We start from the raw sequence: 16,796 nt of genomic DNA on the forward strand, positions 1-16,796 counted from the left end.
GGGAAAACTACTCTCAAATTAAAATATGTTAATTCAAGTCAAAAATACAAGAAGTTCATAAAAGCTCATCAACATAATTTCCCAACATCTAATATGTTAGGTATTATAATTTTTTAATACTGAATTGTAGAAAGAAGCGTAAAATACCATTGGTCCCCCCAAAACGTAATAAAAATACACTACATTAACTTTAATGCAGTTTGTGTCATGATAATGGAATAAACAAGTTAGGGAAAAAGATGATGATCAACTAATTAAGGAAGGATGAAACAGGATTTTCAACATGAAAATTGTGAAGAAAATGGGTGGCAGAAATTGGAAGTTGATCAGTGCATAGCTACAGATAAAGAACAACTGGAGAGTACCGATATAAAACAACCAGTCACTGTCTTTCCCTTCAACATATCAGTACTATTAGGACCGGAAGCTGATAACATATTGTGCCAAAACATTTCAAACATGATTTTTCCAAAATCCTCAAACTAATTGTTAGTCACCAGAGGCTTGCTATTAAAAAAATCTGAGACTCCAGAATACGTACAAGACAATCTGTGGGAGACTCCAGAATGAAAGACATCTGTGGAAGACTCCCGAATAAAAGAGTGTATGGGAGACTCCAGAGTAAAAGACAATGTAGGGAGACTCCAGAATAAAAGACAATGTATTGGGAGACTCCAGAATAAAAGACAATGTATGAGACTCCAGAATAAAAGACAATATATGGGAGACTCCAGAATAAAAGGCAATCAATGGGAGACTCCAGAATTAAAAACGAGCTATAGAAGTGTAAAAATGTGTGGGAAGGCATTTCAATTGTGCCTGTTCATGATAAAACAGAATTGAATAGAGAACAGTGAGGTGATAATACTCCTGGTGTAGACTGCCCGAATTTATACCATATTGTATGTGCAGCTATTCACTACAGGATGTCATGTTTTAAAATATAGAAAACCTACGCCGGCTGTAGATTGGACTCACATGGGACAAGTTATCATCTGTCTGGCTAGTGTGTGGTCATGGTCCCCTAAACATTGTCAAAATACACTATACATTAATTCTGATGCAGTTGGATTATGATGCTAAACTTAATTGTTTCAAATATAACAAATCTACCTAGTTACAACAGTTTATATTGAAAATTGTTAAGGCCAACGTTACATTTAAATTTTAACGATGGTGTAGCTAGTCATTAACTTGTGGTATAATGAAAATTTAACCACTTCAAACATCAATAACTATACAGTTTGTTTTTAATGAGAAATTATTTAAAATGTTATTTTGCCTGTTAGAGAATAAAGATATAAGAATATTAGGAGTCAAAGGGAAGGATACAGTTATTAATGAAACCATAAGGTATATTATGGAAGTTGCACCTGTGGTTGAGATAATGATGAAAGAGAGATACTGGCAGCTTTGGTGTGTCCTTCACACAAACCTTGGGGAAATAATTTGATATTGGCTGGACTTCCTTGGTCACCAGGATAGTTGAAAGACTTGGAACTACTTGGATAACTCCATATTAAGAAGGAAGGCTAGAAATGAGAGATTTGTGGAAAATAAAGCACAATAAAGATAAAATGGCAGTTTTTTAGGCCTTTTGCATCATGCAAGGTTTGTAGGCAATGGCAACGATGACACTAAGGGACTCATAGCGAGTGATTTAATATGGTTCATTTGTTGGTGATCAGATGATTGTCTTCTACACTTGCTCATCATGACAGTAAATATGTATTTTTCACTTTGGTTAACGAGTTAAATGCCCTAAGAGTATTATATGTTAAAAAAAATTGTATTTCCTTGTCACATGGATGTGTGCATCTGTTGTAGCTCTTGATTCGATGCAATTCATTAAGTGGTAATACAGTGCATTATCGCTACAGAACATTTTCTTCTTTATTTCTCATGTTATCAGTTTTGTAGTCTGTGTGGTGACCAAATAATCCAGTGTGAAATATAGCCTATCCTAACAGTGGAGTGCTTAGAAAATCAGGGCTCACACTGAACACAGTGTATGATAAAACAATGAATTCAAATGAAATGTGTCTGTCAAACATTACACACAGTTGAATATTACCAGATTATACATGCTATATTTGAGGTATGTATTCATTCTGTAACTCAGAATTTTCACTAATCCAGTACTCTTCAAGTACCAGTGGTGATGGATTAATGGTCTAGAATTAGTATACATTTCACACACATTTTCAACTCATCATTCAGTTTATCAAAAATCAGATTAAAATAACACAAATTGATAATTAATCTAAATGGTAATTCAGGAATTGGTTACATAAATGATAATTATAATTATAAGGCAGGATCTTAAGTTTAGGAAAAACCATTCCTACTATATATCTATAAGATTATGGGTAAAGATTTCAAAGTATTAAATGTCAATTTTGAAACAAATTATGTTGAAACAAAATTCGTCAGAAGACTGATGGATGCTTAGAGTAACAGTTACCTTGAAAATATGACAAATTTTCTAAGACAATTTGTATTTTTCATAGCTAAAAACCTGAGGTCTTAACAATAGGATAATTTCTAGTGCTCAGCTGGATCTGGTTAAATCGCACATGAAAGCAAGGAATCTTGTGAGATCTGGCAACGTGTGCATATATCGGGTGAAGATTGGTCAAGGACCACACACCCATACCACCCGTGTAATTTCCAGGCAACAATACTTACACCATGTAACGGCTTACTAACAAAGTGCCAAAATAAATGCATTTATTTAACTTCAAAACTTGAGAATCTGTTTGTAAATATAGTTGTCACTAGTTCCTTTACTAAGTGTGACGTTTTCTCTACTGGATCATGTTGTACAGTATTTGTCAGGTAAAATGTTCATGAGATTTTTATTTTACTAATAATCAACTCCTCTTATTTTACTTCAAGACAAAAAATATTCAGACTTAGGCCCAATGAGAAGAGTTTATTACATATAAGGTTTTGTTCATATTTTGTAGTGCGTCCAACAGTGTGAATGTGATGTAGGTGCCACACTTGACAGTGGATCAATGACTATTTTGGACACAGCAAAACCAGCCATACTGATTCTCAAACAGGAATTATTTGTGTGCAGTATAACAGGGCTGCTGGTGTGATCACTCAAGATATTGATGATGTAGAGCCAAGACCCACCCACTGGGACCCAATGAGTCATTTGCTGCTATGATTTCTGGTCGACTTATCAACTGAGCAAATGTAACTAGTATTGTTTTATGAATTTACATGGTCGTAGAATGCAACTACTGCACCTCTTTGCCCTTTGGATCTTTATGGAAATAATCTAAATCATGTGAAAATTACACTATGCAACATTATTTGGAAAACAACTTGTAAATCAAGAAGTCACTGTAATGAGGTAGTACGTATCTTTTTATTTTGCAGTACAGTAATTGGAATTGTTGTTGCTTGTCTGACAATACCAACTTATTCAAGTTCTAACAAAACCTTCAGATTTGATTTGATGAATATTTCCACTGTAAACTCATAAAAATCCTAACTGTCTGTAACCTAGAAAACCTTTTCTATATTAAACACAGGAGCAGGTTTTTGAAAACTAATTTTAGTCTTACATGGTTACTGAAGGCAGTCCCCGTGTTACGACGGGGGTTCCGTTCTTGAGACGAGTCGTAAGCCGCAACATCATGTAAACTGCATTCTTATTGCATTTCACATAAAATAAACCCTTCAATATTGATTATTTTGCATTTTTGGTGTTATATTTCATCTGCCAGATCAGTGTTGTAGGCATCGTAACCCTGGAAATAATTTCCGATGAAAATAATTGAAAAGCGCCTTAACCTCAGAATGTCGTAAGCCTAACCAATGGTAACCCGGGGACTGCCTGTATGACCAAGTATGGTACTGCTATAAATAATCCCCCATAGTATTGAACAGTACTTGGACATGTGCTGAATAAACATTGAAAATACACATTTGATAGAGAATGACTCTTCTAAATAGTAATTGCATAAGTAAGAGGATATACTTCTGACCTTTTACATATGCCCAAACACCTAGTGCTTATAAATATTAAAGCTGACAGAAGGACCTCCAAATCTCCAGGCATCATTTTCTTTTACTAAAGAGATGCACTTAAGCTTAATGGATGCAATGCTGATAAAATTAGTAAATTTGAGTAGGTAGACATCCTTAACTTCAGCACAGATCTACAAGAAGCCATATTAATCCTGTTTCAGCACAGATCTACAAGAAGCCATATTAATCCTGTTTTGTCCACTTCTTTTGCAAGTAATTTTTTATAGTTGTACATTAATTCTTTTTAATGTCAGTTTTATTCTACAGTTCTCACGTAATGTTCATGCTTGAACATAAACTTTTTACTTTTTTTTGTTGTTGTATTTAAGCTGGACCAAATGGTGAGTACGTAATGAAATAGTAAGCAATAAGGCGTTTGATATGTTAAGTTTTAGTGTGTTTTCCTTTTGATGAAGGTTTTCTTGTAAGAATTTCTGCACAAATCCTTCAACTTTAGTTTGAGTGTGCTCTAAATTTGCTGCTAGTTTTTTATGGCAATATTTTATGTATTTCATAATTATTTGAATTTTAAATTTTCATTTACTGAAGAGATCGATAGAATGTGCAAAGAAAGATTGCCACTGGTGGGTAATGAAAATGATCGTAGTAAATTAGTGTGGTTTAGTTTTACATCCATGAACAATTCAGAAGTGACTGTGATATGTTATGTGCATGAAGAATCAGTGCTAAGTTATGCTATCCAATTTTTTTTTAAATATATTTTGTTTTGCTCATTATGGATTTACAATGTTTTTGGTTAGGTTTTTTCTTTGTAATTCCTTAATCTGTAAATCTCATGGAAATTATTTTAGTGAATTTCTGGTAATTAAATATTTAATTTATACGGTTAGTTTTTACCTTATCCTTGCTGTAAGATTAGCATGCTCTGTTTTTCATTTAAAAATAATGATTTGGTATTTTGTGGGAAGAGGAATCCCAAGAAAGACACTTCATCTAGCAGAGACCCCAGGCTGCAAACATAACCCCCGCCCCCTCCTAGTGCTGCTGCTTCTGAGAAGTCTTTAAGTCGCAGTTTTTGAAACCAGCTGTCTTCACCAGGTAAGGAAGAGCTGAAACTACTAAAATCCTTACAGCAAAGAGAAAGGTCTGGCTTTCATTAGGTATTCTGGGCTCACCTCCTCTTTCATTTTTAGTTATTTATCCCTTGCTGGGCAAACAGGCATCAGTACAGCCCCATTCCTCCTCACTGCATTTACCTCCCAGGTTACTACCAGTGGTCAAGGAGTGGACCTGGCAACCCTCCCAAAAATAGCAATGCATGTGAGGAGCTTCGAACAGCCAAGCCCTCCTCTGTAGGTCTGTTGGGGCTCAAAATGGTCTTCCTTCTAGCCCTTGCCATGGCCAAGATAGCGCGAGTTACATGGAATGTCTTGCTGCATCATGCACCAAGAAGGGTGGTGGTGGGTGTCTCATTGTTTCATCCCACAATTCATAGCTAAATGCAAAATCCCTTCATTTTGAACCAAAGGTTTGAATTCAATATAGAATTTAGGCCAAAGGCCAATCACTGGGACCTATAAGTCATTCAGCGCTGAAACGGAAATTGATAGCAAGGTTTTAAAGGTGTACCAGGAGGAAAATCTCACAGTTCCATGAATTATTTGTTAGGAGGGTGGAAAGTAAGATGGAAGAGAGAAAAGAAAGGATGTACAGTAACCCAAGGTTTGAGTGTTTCTTCATTACCTCCCTCCAAACATTTGTTGGGTGAGAGGCACAGGGGATGTTATAGTACCCAATGCATCTTAAAATGTTTCTTGAAGGATGAAGAGCCTCAGACCACAGTGCAAGTGCCTTTTCAGGAGTCTCTGACCTGCCCACAAATTCACAAGAGGAGCATTGGGCCCTCTCTTGCCTTTCAGGAGAACCTCCTCTAGGTCCAACAGGTAATGAGACTACCTTCGACTCATTCTATACAAGTATGCAGGATGTTACAAACAGTCCCTCAACACCTTTTCATTGGAGCAGCGTCAGCAAAGCGAAGGATGTTCGGTCTTTGACCAAGCTCAAACCCCTGCGATATGCCAGTCTTTCTTCTCTGCCATCAGTAACACTAATACAACCAAAGTTATCTTACTGAAATATAATGCCAAAACCTAAAATCCCACAGCTATACTACATGGAAATAAAAAATTAAATGTAATGCACTTGTCTAGATGTTATACAAATTCTAACAGAAGCGGTGTTCTTTCAATTTCCATGACAATACATACAAGTATATGGAGGTCAATGAACAATGACACAAATTCTTTGTTTACGCAATCTATTATTATAAAGTCACATAAAGGTGAAAGTAAAAACAGCAAGAAGTAATCACTTAACCATTAGTGCAATTTCTTTTGAAATAATTTACTGTCGGCAATGCACTATCCTTACAAAACTATAAAAATATATCTTTTAATTAAAAAACAAAGGTTAAAATGTTACTAATTGCTACACATAAAGACAGTGTACAGAAGGAACTGCACTTGGGTTTTGCTTTATTTCAACTACTGAAGCCCTGTCAAACTACGAGCACATAAGACAAGATTGGTACTAATCAATTTGACTTAAAATTGAATTACAAAGCTGTCTCAAAATCCCACTTGGCCAATCTTCAATAAATATGACTCATAAACTCCCTCTTTGATTAAAACTTCTTGTAGGTGACTGTCGGATTAGAAAATATAAAGCGCAACCTTAACTGTTAATTGTAGAAACTGCTAGTTATAAAAAAAAATCCCAACCTTAACGTGTCATTCCCAACATTTGACAAGTACGCTACAGGATAGATATAAAGCAATACCTGATGTAGTTTGCTTACAAGTGCACAGTTTTAAGTAGCTTTTGTACACGAATGCATAAAGAATCAAATTGTGTAAAATCTAGCATATAAGACTTGGATGCCAATATATATACTACTGAATAACACCTTATTTATATATAATGCATTAAGCTTCTGCTGCCACAAAAATATACAACTTTCTCGTTCCTGAAGTCAATCCCTTCTCCATCAGATTAAGAGCTTAAGGTGAAGAGATGCAGTGCATGACCAATGTAAATGAAACGCAAACTTTAAATGCCATGAGATGCTGTTGCTTCACATCAGTTTTCTGTCTTGTAACTAACACAAGCATCAACCTTATGCACTGAAGTAGAGAAGGACTTCAACCTGACTTCTTGAGAGTTAGAAATGAAGCATGGTGCAGATTCACCCCATTTATCAGGGACATCAGCGTTCTCATTAGTATACACAAGTAGATCAAATGCACCTGAAAAAAATATACCCTGGATAATTAATGCTACAGGAATTTTTTTTTTTTAAACCAAGTTAAAAATTATTCATGTCAAAAAATGATCATTTTAGAAAAACTTCTTTTCAATATTTAGTCCCATTACTTTAACATGGCCTACTCTGTACATGTGCAAAAACTTATGCAAATTCCACAGTAAGAAAAATGACTGATTTATCTACTGGCATTGCAACTAGTCACTAATGCCAAAAAAAGAAGTTAGGAAAACACTGAATTTTATGTATAACATTCACACAATACATGCTTAAATACTTTAATAACTTTCATCTATAAAACCATATATAATTGAAGAAATAAAGAAAAGTAACAAGCAGTTACAAAAGGCTTAAATACAAAACCATTAAAATCTTTAGACCAATGTCTTCAGCGAGTTTAAATACTGTATACAACTCTTGGTTTAATTTCCTCTGCAAGCACCCTTGTAAATTAGATGGTTACTATGGACCCTGTCCAAGTACTTTGGCAAACTCATTATGTGCTAAATCAATGTACAGTAGGCCCCAAAATTTACTTGCCAACTTCTTCAACTCGGCCAAAACTAATATTCTAATATTCATAAAAAAATTATCCTAAGATTTTATTTAGAAACAACGTATTTTCATAATCATTGCATTAAGAAACTTGTTTACCGTTATTTTCAAAGAATTATACATACAATTGGTATTATTTTAGTAAAGAAATTTTTAATTTCCATAGGATAAAATGGCTGTGCTCAATGACATGATAAGAAAATGTGGATATATTTGATATAGTTATTTGTCATTGTTATTATTTATTTTTGCTTAAAACTCATTTATCAATAAACTTAATTTCATGAAAAATTATGACTTAATTTTATATTCCCGTACATATTTATAACCTTTGGACATAAGTTGGCAATGTCGTGGGACATCCAAAGACCAAAAACATGGGCTACAAGAGTGATGGGTTGGATGCAACAGACTATATTTACAACTTAACTACAAGAAATAAATGGAAGAAATTTCAGCAATTTAAAATAATGTACTTTCTTTAAAAAGATATTTGGTAACTTACAGACACAGTCCAATAATGGTAGAAACGTGACACAGGCAGTGATCTGGCGGATTATATCTCTCATTTCTTTCTGAATGATCTTGAGTTCCTTATTACCAACCTTTCCCCTGAAATATATTTTTATGTTTTTCAAAATGCAGACCAAAGACCACAGTTAAAATTCTACTACAGCATCCCTAATGAAGAGAAAATTGTAGTGTCACAACATGCCTAGTCAATTCAATTATGTCTTAACAGAAGAAAAGTTCATTTGTGTTGGCTGGGGAACCCCTTACTGACGTGACTGGTTTAACAGTCAGCTCAGGTAAGATAATGACATCTCTGGTCAGCATTTGGCACCAGATGAATTCTCAAATTTCTTATAACAGTGGAATTTTTTTTTTTTTTTTTTTGCAATATAAAACAAAAGAGTAAAAGGATTTAAGGGTGCAGCTAAGCGAAGACCCCACAGGTCAAAGTAATGAGAGAGAGAGAGAGAGAGAGAGAGAGAGAGAGAGAGAGAGAGAGAGAGGGAGAGGCTGGAGAGGTGGGCTTAGAAAGTCCAAGAAAAGTAACAGGAACAGTCATCACAATGTTTAACACTATTCAGGGAGGTTCCCGGTCAGTTACTGTGTAGCCCCCCAGGCATAGGGAGGGGGAAAACAATAGACAATGACCCATTGGGGGAAGCAGGGATCATCAGTGATGAACAGTGATTGAACAGAAATTTGGTGCCCTCAGAAGACCAAGGGGAACTCATAATAAACTTCAATACCAGGCCAGTTTTTACTAAAAATTTATCCAAGACAAAGGTTTGTGTCCCTATAGGAGAAAAAAGTTAAATTGAAAACTTACTCCTTGGCTGAATGAGGCCCAAACCCAGCTTCATGTTGAATGTTGAAACTCCATCTCTCTAAAACTTCTTTGTTATCAACATTAGTTACTACAAGAACAAGTCTCTGCACATGTCCTGCCTCAAGCCAATCTGGAAAAAGAAAGATTCATTTGATGAAATCACAAGAGTGAAGGAAATTTTATAAGTCAAAGCAATATTTTACAATAACATAAGCAATCTACCAAAGATATCGAAGTTTATTGTTCACTGACATTCAAATAACACACAAGGCAAATACAGTAACAGAAAATAAGCATAACAAAATACTTTATAAGATTGTACATAAATAAAAAATACAGTTAACTGCAACCTTGTATTTGTCCCAAGACATTGTCGAGGTATTCTTTGACCTTTTCATCAGTAGTGGTGAAGAGAGTAAGTCCATATTGCTGCTTGTAAGTGAAGGACTCAGGAGGGTATACACCACGCTGATACAAGATACTGTTTATTCCATAATCTGAAAATATATAAAAGCAAGGCTAGTGAAACATTTCTGACTAGAAAGTGGGTGGAGGGGGGAGGCTTTCCTGCCAACCGTAACTACTATATTTACCCTCATAACACTGGCTGATACTGTCTCCAGATAAATAAAACACAACCAACTTACCCTAGGTTAGTTTCCTGATTATCCTGGTATCAAAGCTACTATGAACCCCACAAATTACAAAACTTACCTGAGTGTTACTATTACTATTACAAGGAAGCTGTGAATCAGAAAAGCAGAGATAGAATTTGCATTTTTTTCCTGTACTAGATAAATTGACCCTCCAGTTTGAAGATCTGTGCATTGGTGAGGGCAGACTCTATGACAGGGGTTTTCAACCCTTTTTTCACCATGTACCCTTTTAGGTATTTTCAATGTCAGTAATGTAACCCCCTCCACTTTGTATAAAAAAAGCAAAACAATGTCGGGAAAAAATTCCATTGTGTATATTTGCAAGTACTGTGTTGACGAGAAGTAAGTGCATAACTCTCTTGACATGACCAGTATTATTTTAAACAAAAATTTCCACAAAAAAATAAAGAAAATTTTTATCATAAGTGCGTACCTGTTTCTATGCAGTAAATGTTCAAGGTTATGGTACTGAACTGCAAAAACAAAATACATTATCATTAGCTACACCAGCAGCAAACGGAGCTAATGAGATTGCTACAACAGTCTTTCATCCAGTAGACTAGTGAGCCGAGGAGCAGTTTTTGCTAAAGCACATCGAAGGCTGGCTTCCACATTCATTCAAGACCTTAGCTTTGATTTTATGGCAAGCAAGCGGGAAAACCTAGTTTCACATAAGATTTGGATATTTTACACCAGCACCTGACTAAAGACTTTTTCTCAAATAGATCACAAGTACTGGACCCGTTCATAAGTTCAATAAACTCTTCCTTAATAGGGTAATTCTAAGCCCATATTCCGCAGTAAAGTAGACTATGGCAGTTGACATTTTCCTATGTTATTTTAGTTACTGAGCAAGAGTTTAAAGTAATATTTATTCGGACGACTGTAATTAACCCACAAGCGGCCAGTACTAAACACGGCGAAATACATTGGACGCCCTAATCCCTAGTGGATGTCGTATCCAGGTTACGTTCCTTGCAGTCCGTGCGGAACTATTCTTTAGAATTACCCTGCAAGGAACGTAACCGCGAATACGACATCCACTAGGGATTGGGGTGCCCCATGTATTTCGCCGTGTTTAGTACTGGCCCCTTGGGGGTTAATTACAGTTGTCCGAATAAATATTACTTTAAATTCTTGTTCATTAAGTAAAATAACGTAAGAAAACTTCAACAGCCATAGTCTACTTTACCGCAGAATGATGGTTTAGAATTACCCTTAATAGCAACATTAACAAAAGCAACATCTGCATGGAAAGGGTCTCTAGTTAGCTTTAACTTTCCTTCAGACACATCATTAAAGTACCTAGGGTAAAAAACCGCATGGTACAGGGGTGGACCATGTACGATCAATGTGTACAACCACAAGAAAAGTACATTATAACGTGTCCTGACACCGGAGTAGAGGTCTTTAGCTCAGTTTCTCACCAACAACAAGTCGCGACTGATGCCCATCTCCGATGTCAGGACGCGTTATAATGTACTTTTTTTGGGGTTGTTCACGCTGATCGTACATGGTCCACCCCTGTACCATGCGGTTTTTTACCCTATCTGTATTTTATTTTGCAGTGAGGAAAAGCAATCCACTCTTATAAGCTTACCATTTGAACTACAATAGAGGTGTCCTCCCTGTCAGCAAGTGGGCAGCCAGGCCCCTAACCCTAATAGCCTAACCCATGTCAAGCACATATGCTACCCCCGGACAGACCCTTGGCGTACCACCTGGGGTACGCATACCCCAGATTGAAAATGAACTGGATATTGGTAAGGCAGCCATACCCTGATTGCGATAGATAGGTAGGTAGGCTAAATATGATTACGAAAACTGTTACCGTAGGCTAGGCTAATCCTACCTATTAAGGTTGGGTAACCACGTAACCCTCCATTATGACAACTCATTTCTCGTTACTCATTTCATTTAAAATCGGATATAACACGGAATTTCTAATAAATCGCTGAAAATGAGTGAAATTAAAACGCTAAATACCAGAATACCTACGCTTAAGGTCTTACGCAAATTATATTACATCGGTAACCACGGAAGAGGCAGCCTAACCGATTTTAGAAGGTTCGTGTGCACTTGCAGACAAGATGCCAGTCAAATTCAATGTACCTGTTGTACAGACTTATATTTAAGGTATATGAACATCAATTGAACTTACAGAAAAATTCCGAAACCAGCTGAGCAGAGCCTTTCAAAGTTATGCAATTTTTGGACTCTGTCTTCGTACCCGCCATGTTATTGCCGCGTGACACTTTCGAATGTGATTGGCTAACTGACTCAAGTTAAAAAAGGGAATTCATATTTATAAGAATATTATTCTCGTAAGTATATGACGAGAGTATTTTATACCTTTACATTAAACATAAATCTATTATATAGCAAATGCCTGCACTATAAATTTATGTTATATAAATATTAGTTTAAGTGTTATTGTTTTAAATTCATGCGACCGCTAATTTTTTTGTTTTGTTCCCCAGCTGACGTGTTGCCGAGGTACGATAATTGATAAATTCACACGTCAACTGAAATAGTACTTATTGCTTCTGTAGTATTTCCGTGAATGTGAATTATAAAGATAGCTTTCTATCCCTCTTGTTCAGATAACTGCTTCCCTTTCATTTGAGCATAAAGTGAAATTTATAAACACAAAAAAAAACTTCACTTTAAAATCTATGACTCATTTCCATGATTTTCATTTTTGATACTTCAACTGAAAGAGCAGGGTCACTGAGAGAGGAAAATGTTAGCATATCTCTTCCAAAGGATACTCATAGATATAATCACGTTAACTAATAGAGAGAATGGTATTTTTACGATTATTCAAGGCCATTATAAATCAACAACGTTCACACTTGATACTGTTTTTCCGTTTTTTTTCTCAGGCCACGCTTCGCCGAAGTCATATATGCAATTATGCAATGACGGTTCGATAATCATGTAGCGTACTCCACGTTGTTTGCTACAAGGTCTAAAGACGCGCCATTTTACTCAGAGAATAAGGTAGTCTTCATTTTTTTCCCTAGAAAGACTTCATATTTTCAGTCCTCCTAATTTCAAGTATACCATTCCAAGATTTGGTCTCGACAATACAAGACTTCAACTATTTCTGACGAGACCAATATCTAACAAATCCAGCATGTAGGTACTATATTCACACTAATTGAATGGCTATGGAACCTGAAGTCTCTGTCTGTACAGAACTTTAATTAAAATTTGGGATCACCTGAAGAAAAACGACCCCAACACACGCTGGGGTCGCTTTTCTTCAGGTGGAAAATATTGGGGTCGCTTTTCTTAAGGTGAGGAATTAACAAGGTAAAAAGCCAGTTTATAAGTTGATGATAATTAGTGTAACGACATAAGTGATACTACCCAATAAAAGTGCTAACGGTACTTACGACATATTCTTATTTTTCTTTTATGGCTAAGAAACAAAACTTTTGACTCTTTAACATAAAACCAATTGGTAAAGAAGCCCTCATGGACCGTGCAGTTTATGAACAAGTTGTGCAGCCACTTTTAACGGATCATCCTCTTCCTGCTATCAACTGGTTGAAGAGCAAGAATCTTTTGAGGAGAGAAATGAAGTGCATTCAGTGCGGAAGTTCAAGATAATTATGTGTGGAAATGCCAATTCAAAGAGTGTACTAAATTTAAAAGCAAAGTTTCTATTCGTAAGGACTCATTCTTTGCTAAATCTAAACTTCTAATGCAGAAGTGGATTCAGGCTATTTATTACTGGTGTAACAACAAACAACATGAGTGAGACTACAGTGACTAATATTCTAAACATTTAAGAAAAAACCATGATTCATATTTACAGTTTTTTTTTTTTTTTTTTTTTTTTTTTTTTTTTTTTTTTTTTTTTTTAGAAATCTGCATGAAGTATTTTGAGGTAAACCCCGTTAGACTTGGTGGTAATGGCATAATTGTGCAAATTGACGAGTCTTGCTTTGCACGAAAAAACAAATATCACAGAGGAAGTGCACCAAATCAGCCAATATGGGTATTTGGAATGGTCGACACTAGCATTAAGCCCGGTGTTGGATATATGGAGATCGTTAAAACACGTGATGCTACAACTCTACTTCCATTCATAGAAAAAGTTGTATTGCCTGGTTCAGTAATATGCAGTGATGAATGGAAAGCTTATTCAAAAATTCAATCACATCTAAGATTTCAGCATCAGACCGTAAATCACTCCCGTAACTTTGTTGATCCAGAAACAGGAGTACACACACAGGCCATCGAAAGTTATTGGAACAAGCATAAATCAAGTATTAAGACAATGCGAGGATGCAAGAGAATTTTTGAACTCGTATTTTCTGCAATTTATGTGGTTTGAAAGACATGTAGGTTCAGGGTGACCAGATTTTGAAAATTGAAATACGGGACACTTAAATCGAAGAGGTAGTTGAACAATATAGACACAACTTATGCGAAGTTATGGACGCAGTGATGCAGGCAGAGTCCTTCTCAGCCTTCTTTATTGACTTTTCTTTTGTTTTAAAGTGCATTCGTTGTAGATTTTGTTACAAATAGCTGTGCATTACATGTGTCAAAGCATTAGAATATTGCAATCAAGCATGTTTTGCAGCTTTGAAGGATATTAAAAGAAGTTACTTGTCATAATATATTGAATAAATTGCAGACAATAAAAGACATATGATGAAAACCTTTCAATAATACTTTTAAAATTATTTTCCTCATAGTTGTTAAGTTATTTTCATTTGTCATATTTTGCACTAGATCCAACTGATCTCAAGAGATGGTGTTTGGTTTGAGCATAAGTGATGAACTCCGAACAGGACAGTGTGAAATTGTACTTTATCTGTAGTTCTGACTTGATCATCTCTACACTGCACCGGTTCCTACACCCACCCCATCGTTGGCCCATCAGGGAGAATACTCGCTCCACTTGAGCGTTTGAAGGGGGAATGCTTAGTACAAATTTCGCTAGTTTATTGTTTATATATATATATATATATATTTATATATATATATATATATATATATAGATATATATATATATATATATATATATAATCATATATTGAAAATACGGGACAAAAGGCGTCCCGGGGAGGGTCGATACGGGACACGGGACAAATGTCATAATTACGGGACAATCCCGTCAAATACGTGACGTCTGGTCACCCTGTGTAGGTTTATTTATTTTTGTACTGAAATTGCAAGACAATACGCTTTTAATTTAACTATTGATTGTCTAAATTTGTTTTTCACAAATTTTTAATAAAGTAGTTTTTAGTGAATATATATCTCTATATTTTTTCTCCTTTTATCTATAATATTATGAGCTAAAGTGGGTCGCCTGAAGAATGAAGACACCAACAAGCAGGGGTCGTTTATCTTCAGGTGAAATATTAGGGTCGCTTTTCTTCAGGAGGAAAATATTGGGGTCGATTTTCTTTAGGGGTCGCTAATCTTCAGGTGCATTATTAAAGTTTTGTCATTCTTGACAAATACTTCCAATACGTTTAAAGCGATGCTGCCACATAGAAAATGGCATTAATATCACAGCCAGAGTTACCCGAGCTCTTAAAAAAAAAAAAAATTTAAAAAGACAGAGAAACTAATTCATACGGGCATCTTTCGAGGTATTGTCGTTTTCCTCAAAGCAGTTTCCTGCGCGGCAAATGAATTATCCCACCAGAGTGTAGACCTATAACGTCTTGAAAGCGTCATTCTGTTCCTTTCTTCTTGATGATCACATGAAAATATTCGTCTTTATTCAAATAAATACTAAGTATGATAAAATACAATGCCTACTAATGAATTTTGATGCACCAACAATTACCGAATTCCAAGTAGTATGTTAATCGCAAAGTATGTATAATTTGTTCTTATTTATCTTTAGTGGTAGAGTGTGTATATATAGGTGCTTTTCATATGGGACCCAACATCAAACTGTTGTTACAGACTAACAGTATGACTCACATAGCTAGTTTGCTCGTCAGTTCCAAGACCATCAACCAGCTTGAGAAATTCTTGTATCATGTCCAGGGATTCTTCCAAAAGCCAAACCTACGTTTGTCTTCTTTTCTTTGTTCCGTACTAGCTAATTCAATTTCACTCCCACGTTTGCCGTATTTGGTTTGTCCACTTTTGTTATATAGTTCGGTTACGTTTATTCTTTTCAACCTCTTTTTGCTACTGTGTGTTTAATCCCCACCCCCCCCCCTTTTTTTTAATGCCTTTCTTCATTCTTCTAATTTCATCGTTCACCCGGAGCTGTTTATGCACATTTCCTTTCTCTAACTTCGTCTTCTTATAGTATGTTTTTGTAACTTCTATGCTGCTACTTTTTTTTCTTTTATTGCGCAATACATTTGTGCTTTTTAGTTATTGACTCCTCACAGTTCACAGTTCACAGTTATCACGCTTTTATGTTGATTTTTTCCCCAAGTGTAGATTGTACAGTTTATGATCCCAGCGTAGCAAAACAAATCGACAACCTTTCAGCCATTTTATTCTAATTTATTAATTTTAATGTGTATATGTGCTAAAAAAAAAAACCCTGCATTTTCGTTGACGTCTACAGATATAATGCTTCTTGTTCCATCAGATTTCTCAGTGAATTTTGCATTCTCTCTCTCCCTCTCTTTCTCTCTTAATCAGTTATTCCATCCAAATCGTTCGATTTTATTATATTTTTAGCAGCATCTTTACTATGGAATTTTATACATTCTAAAATTGAAAATAATTATAAAGACAGATGTGGCAACTACAGGCATTGAGAATAACGCGGGATTCTTAGAGGTGATGTTGAATGTGTCAAAGAAAATCGGTCGAAAGATACTTTAATTTCTTCCAGTTTTTGTATTATACGAACCTCTCTTATAAGTGAATGTGATAGGTAATTATTTTATTGATTTTTCAGACATTATCT

The 16,796-nt window shown here is 35.5% G+C and overlaps 1 protein-coding gene across 1 annotated transcript; it reads right to left on the minus strand.

Moving 5' to 3' along the window:
- Nucleotides 1–6,555: 6,555 nt before the first annotated feature.
- Nucleotides 6,556–12,366, minus strand: LOC135208765 (mitotic spindle assembly checkpoint protein MAD2A-like). Its single transcript, XM_064241275.1, has 5 exons — nucleotides 12,045–12,366; nucleotides 9,578–9,724; nucleotides 9,228–9,357; nucleotides 8,394–8,500; nucleotides 6,556–7,316 (listed from the first exon to the last, which is right to left on the minus strand). Exons 1-5 carry the CDS (start codon nucleotides 12,118–12,120, stop codon nucleotides 7,150–7,152), a joined length of 627 nt encoding a protein of 208 aa, XP_064097345.1. The 5' UTR covers nucleotides 12,121–12,366; the 3' UTR covers nucleotides 6,556–7,149.
- Nucleotides 12,367–16,796: the final 4,430 nt, after the last annotated feature.

This window comes from Macrobrachium nipponense, chromosome 35 (assembly GCF_015104395.2).
Source record: "Macrobrachium nipponense isolate FS-2020 chromosome 35, ASM1510439v2, whole genome shotgun sequence".
Taxonomy (NCBI): Eukaryota; Metazoa; Arthropoda; class Malacostraca; order Decapoda; family Palaemonidae; genus Macrobrachium; species Macrobrachium nipponense.

What these genes read in the sequence shown, in the direction of transcription:
- LOC135208765 (XM_064241275.1), bottom strand. Translation starts at nt 12,120, where the DNA reads ATGGCGGGTACGAAGACAGAGTCCAAAAATTGCATAACTTTGAAAGGC. An exon ending in TGTCTTGGGACAAATACAAG is followed by an intron (nt 9,358 to 9,577) that starts GTTGCAGTTAAC and finishes TTCTTTTTCCAG; the next exon opens with ATTGGCTTGAGGCAGGACAT. An exon ending in ACCATTATTGGACTGTGTCT is followed by an intron (nt 7,317 to 8,393) that starts GTAAGTTACCAA and finishes TATTTTTTTCAG; the next exon opens with GTGCATTTGATCTACTTGTG.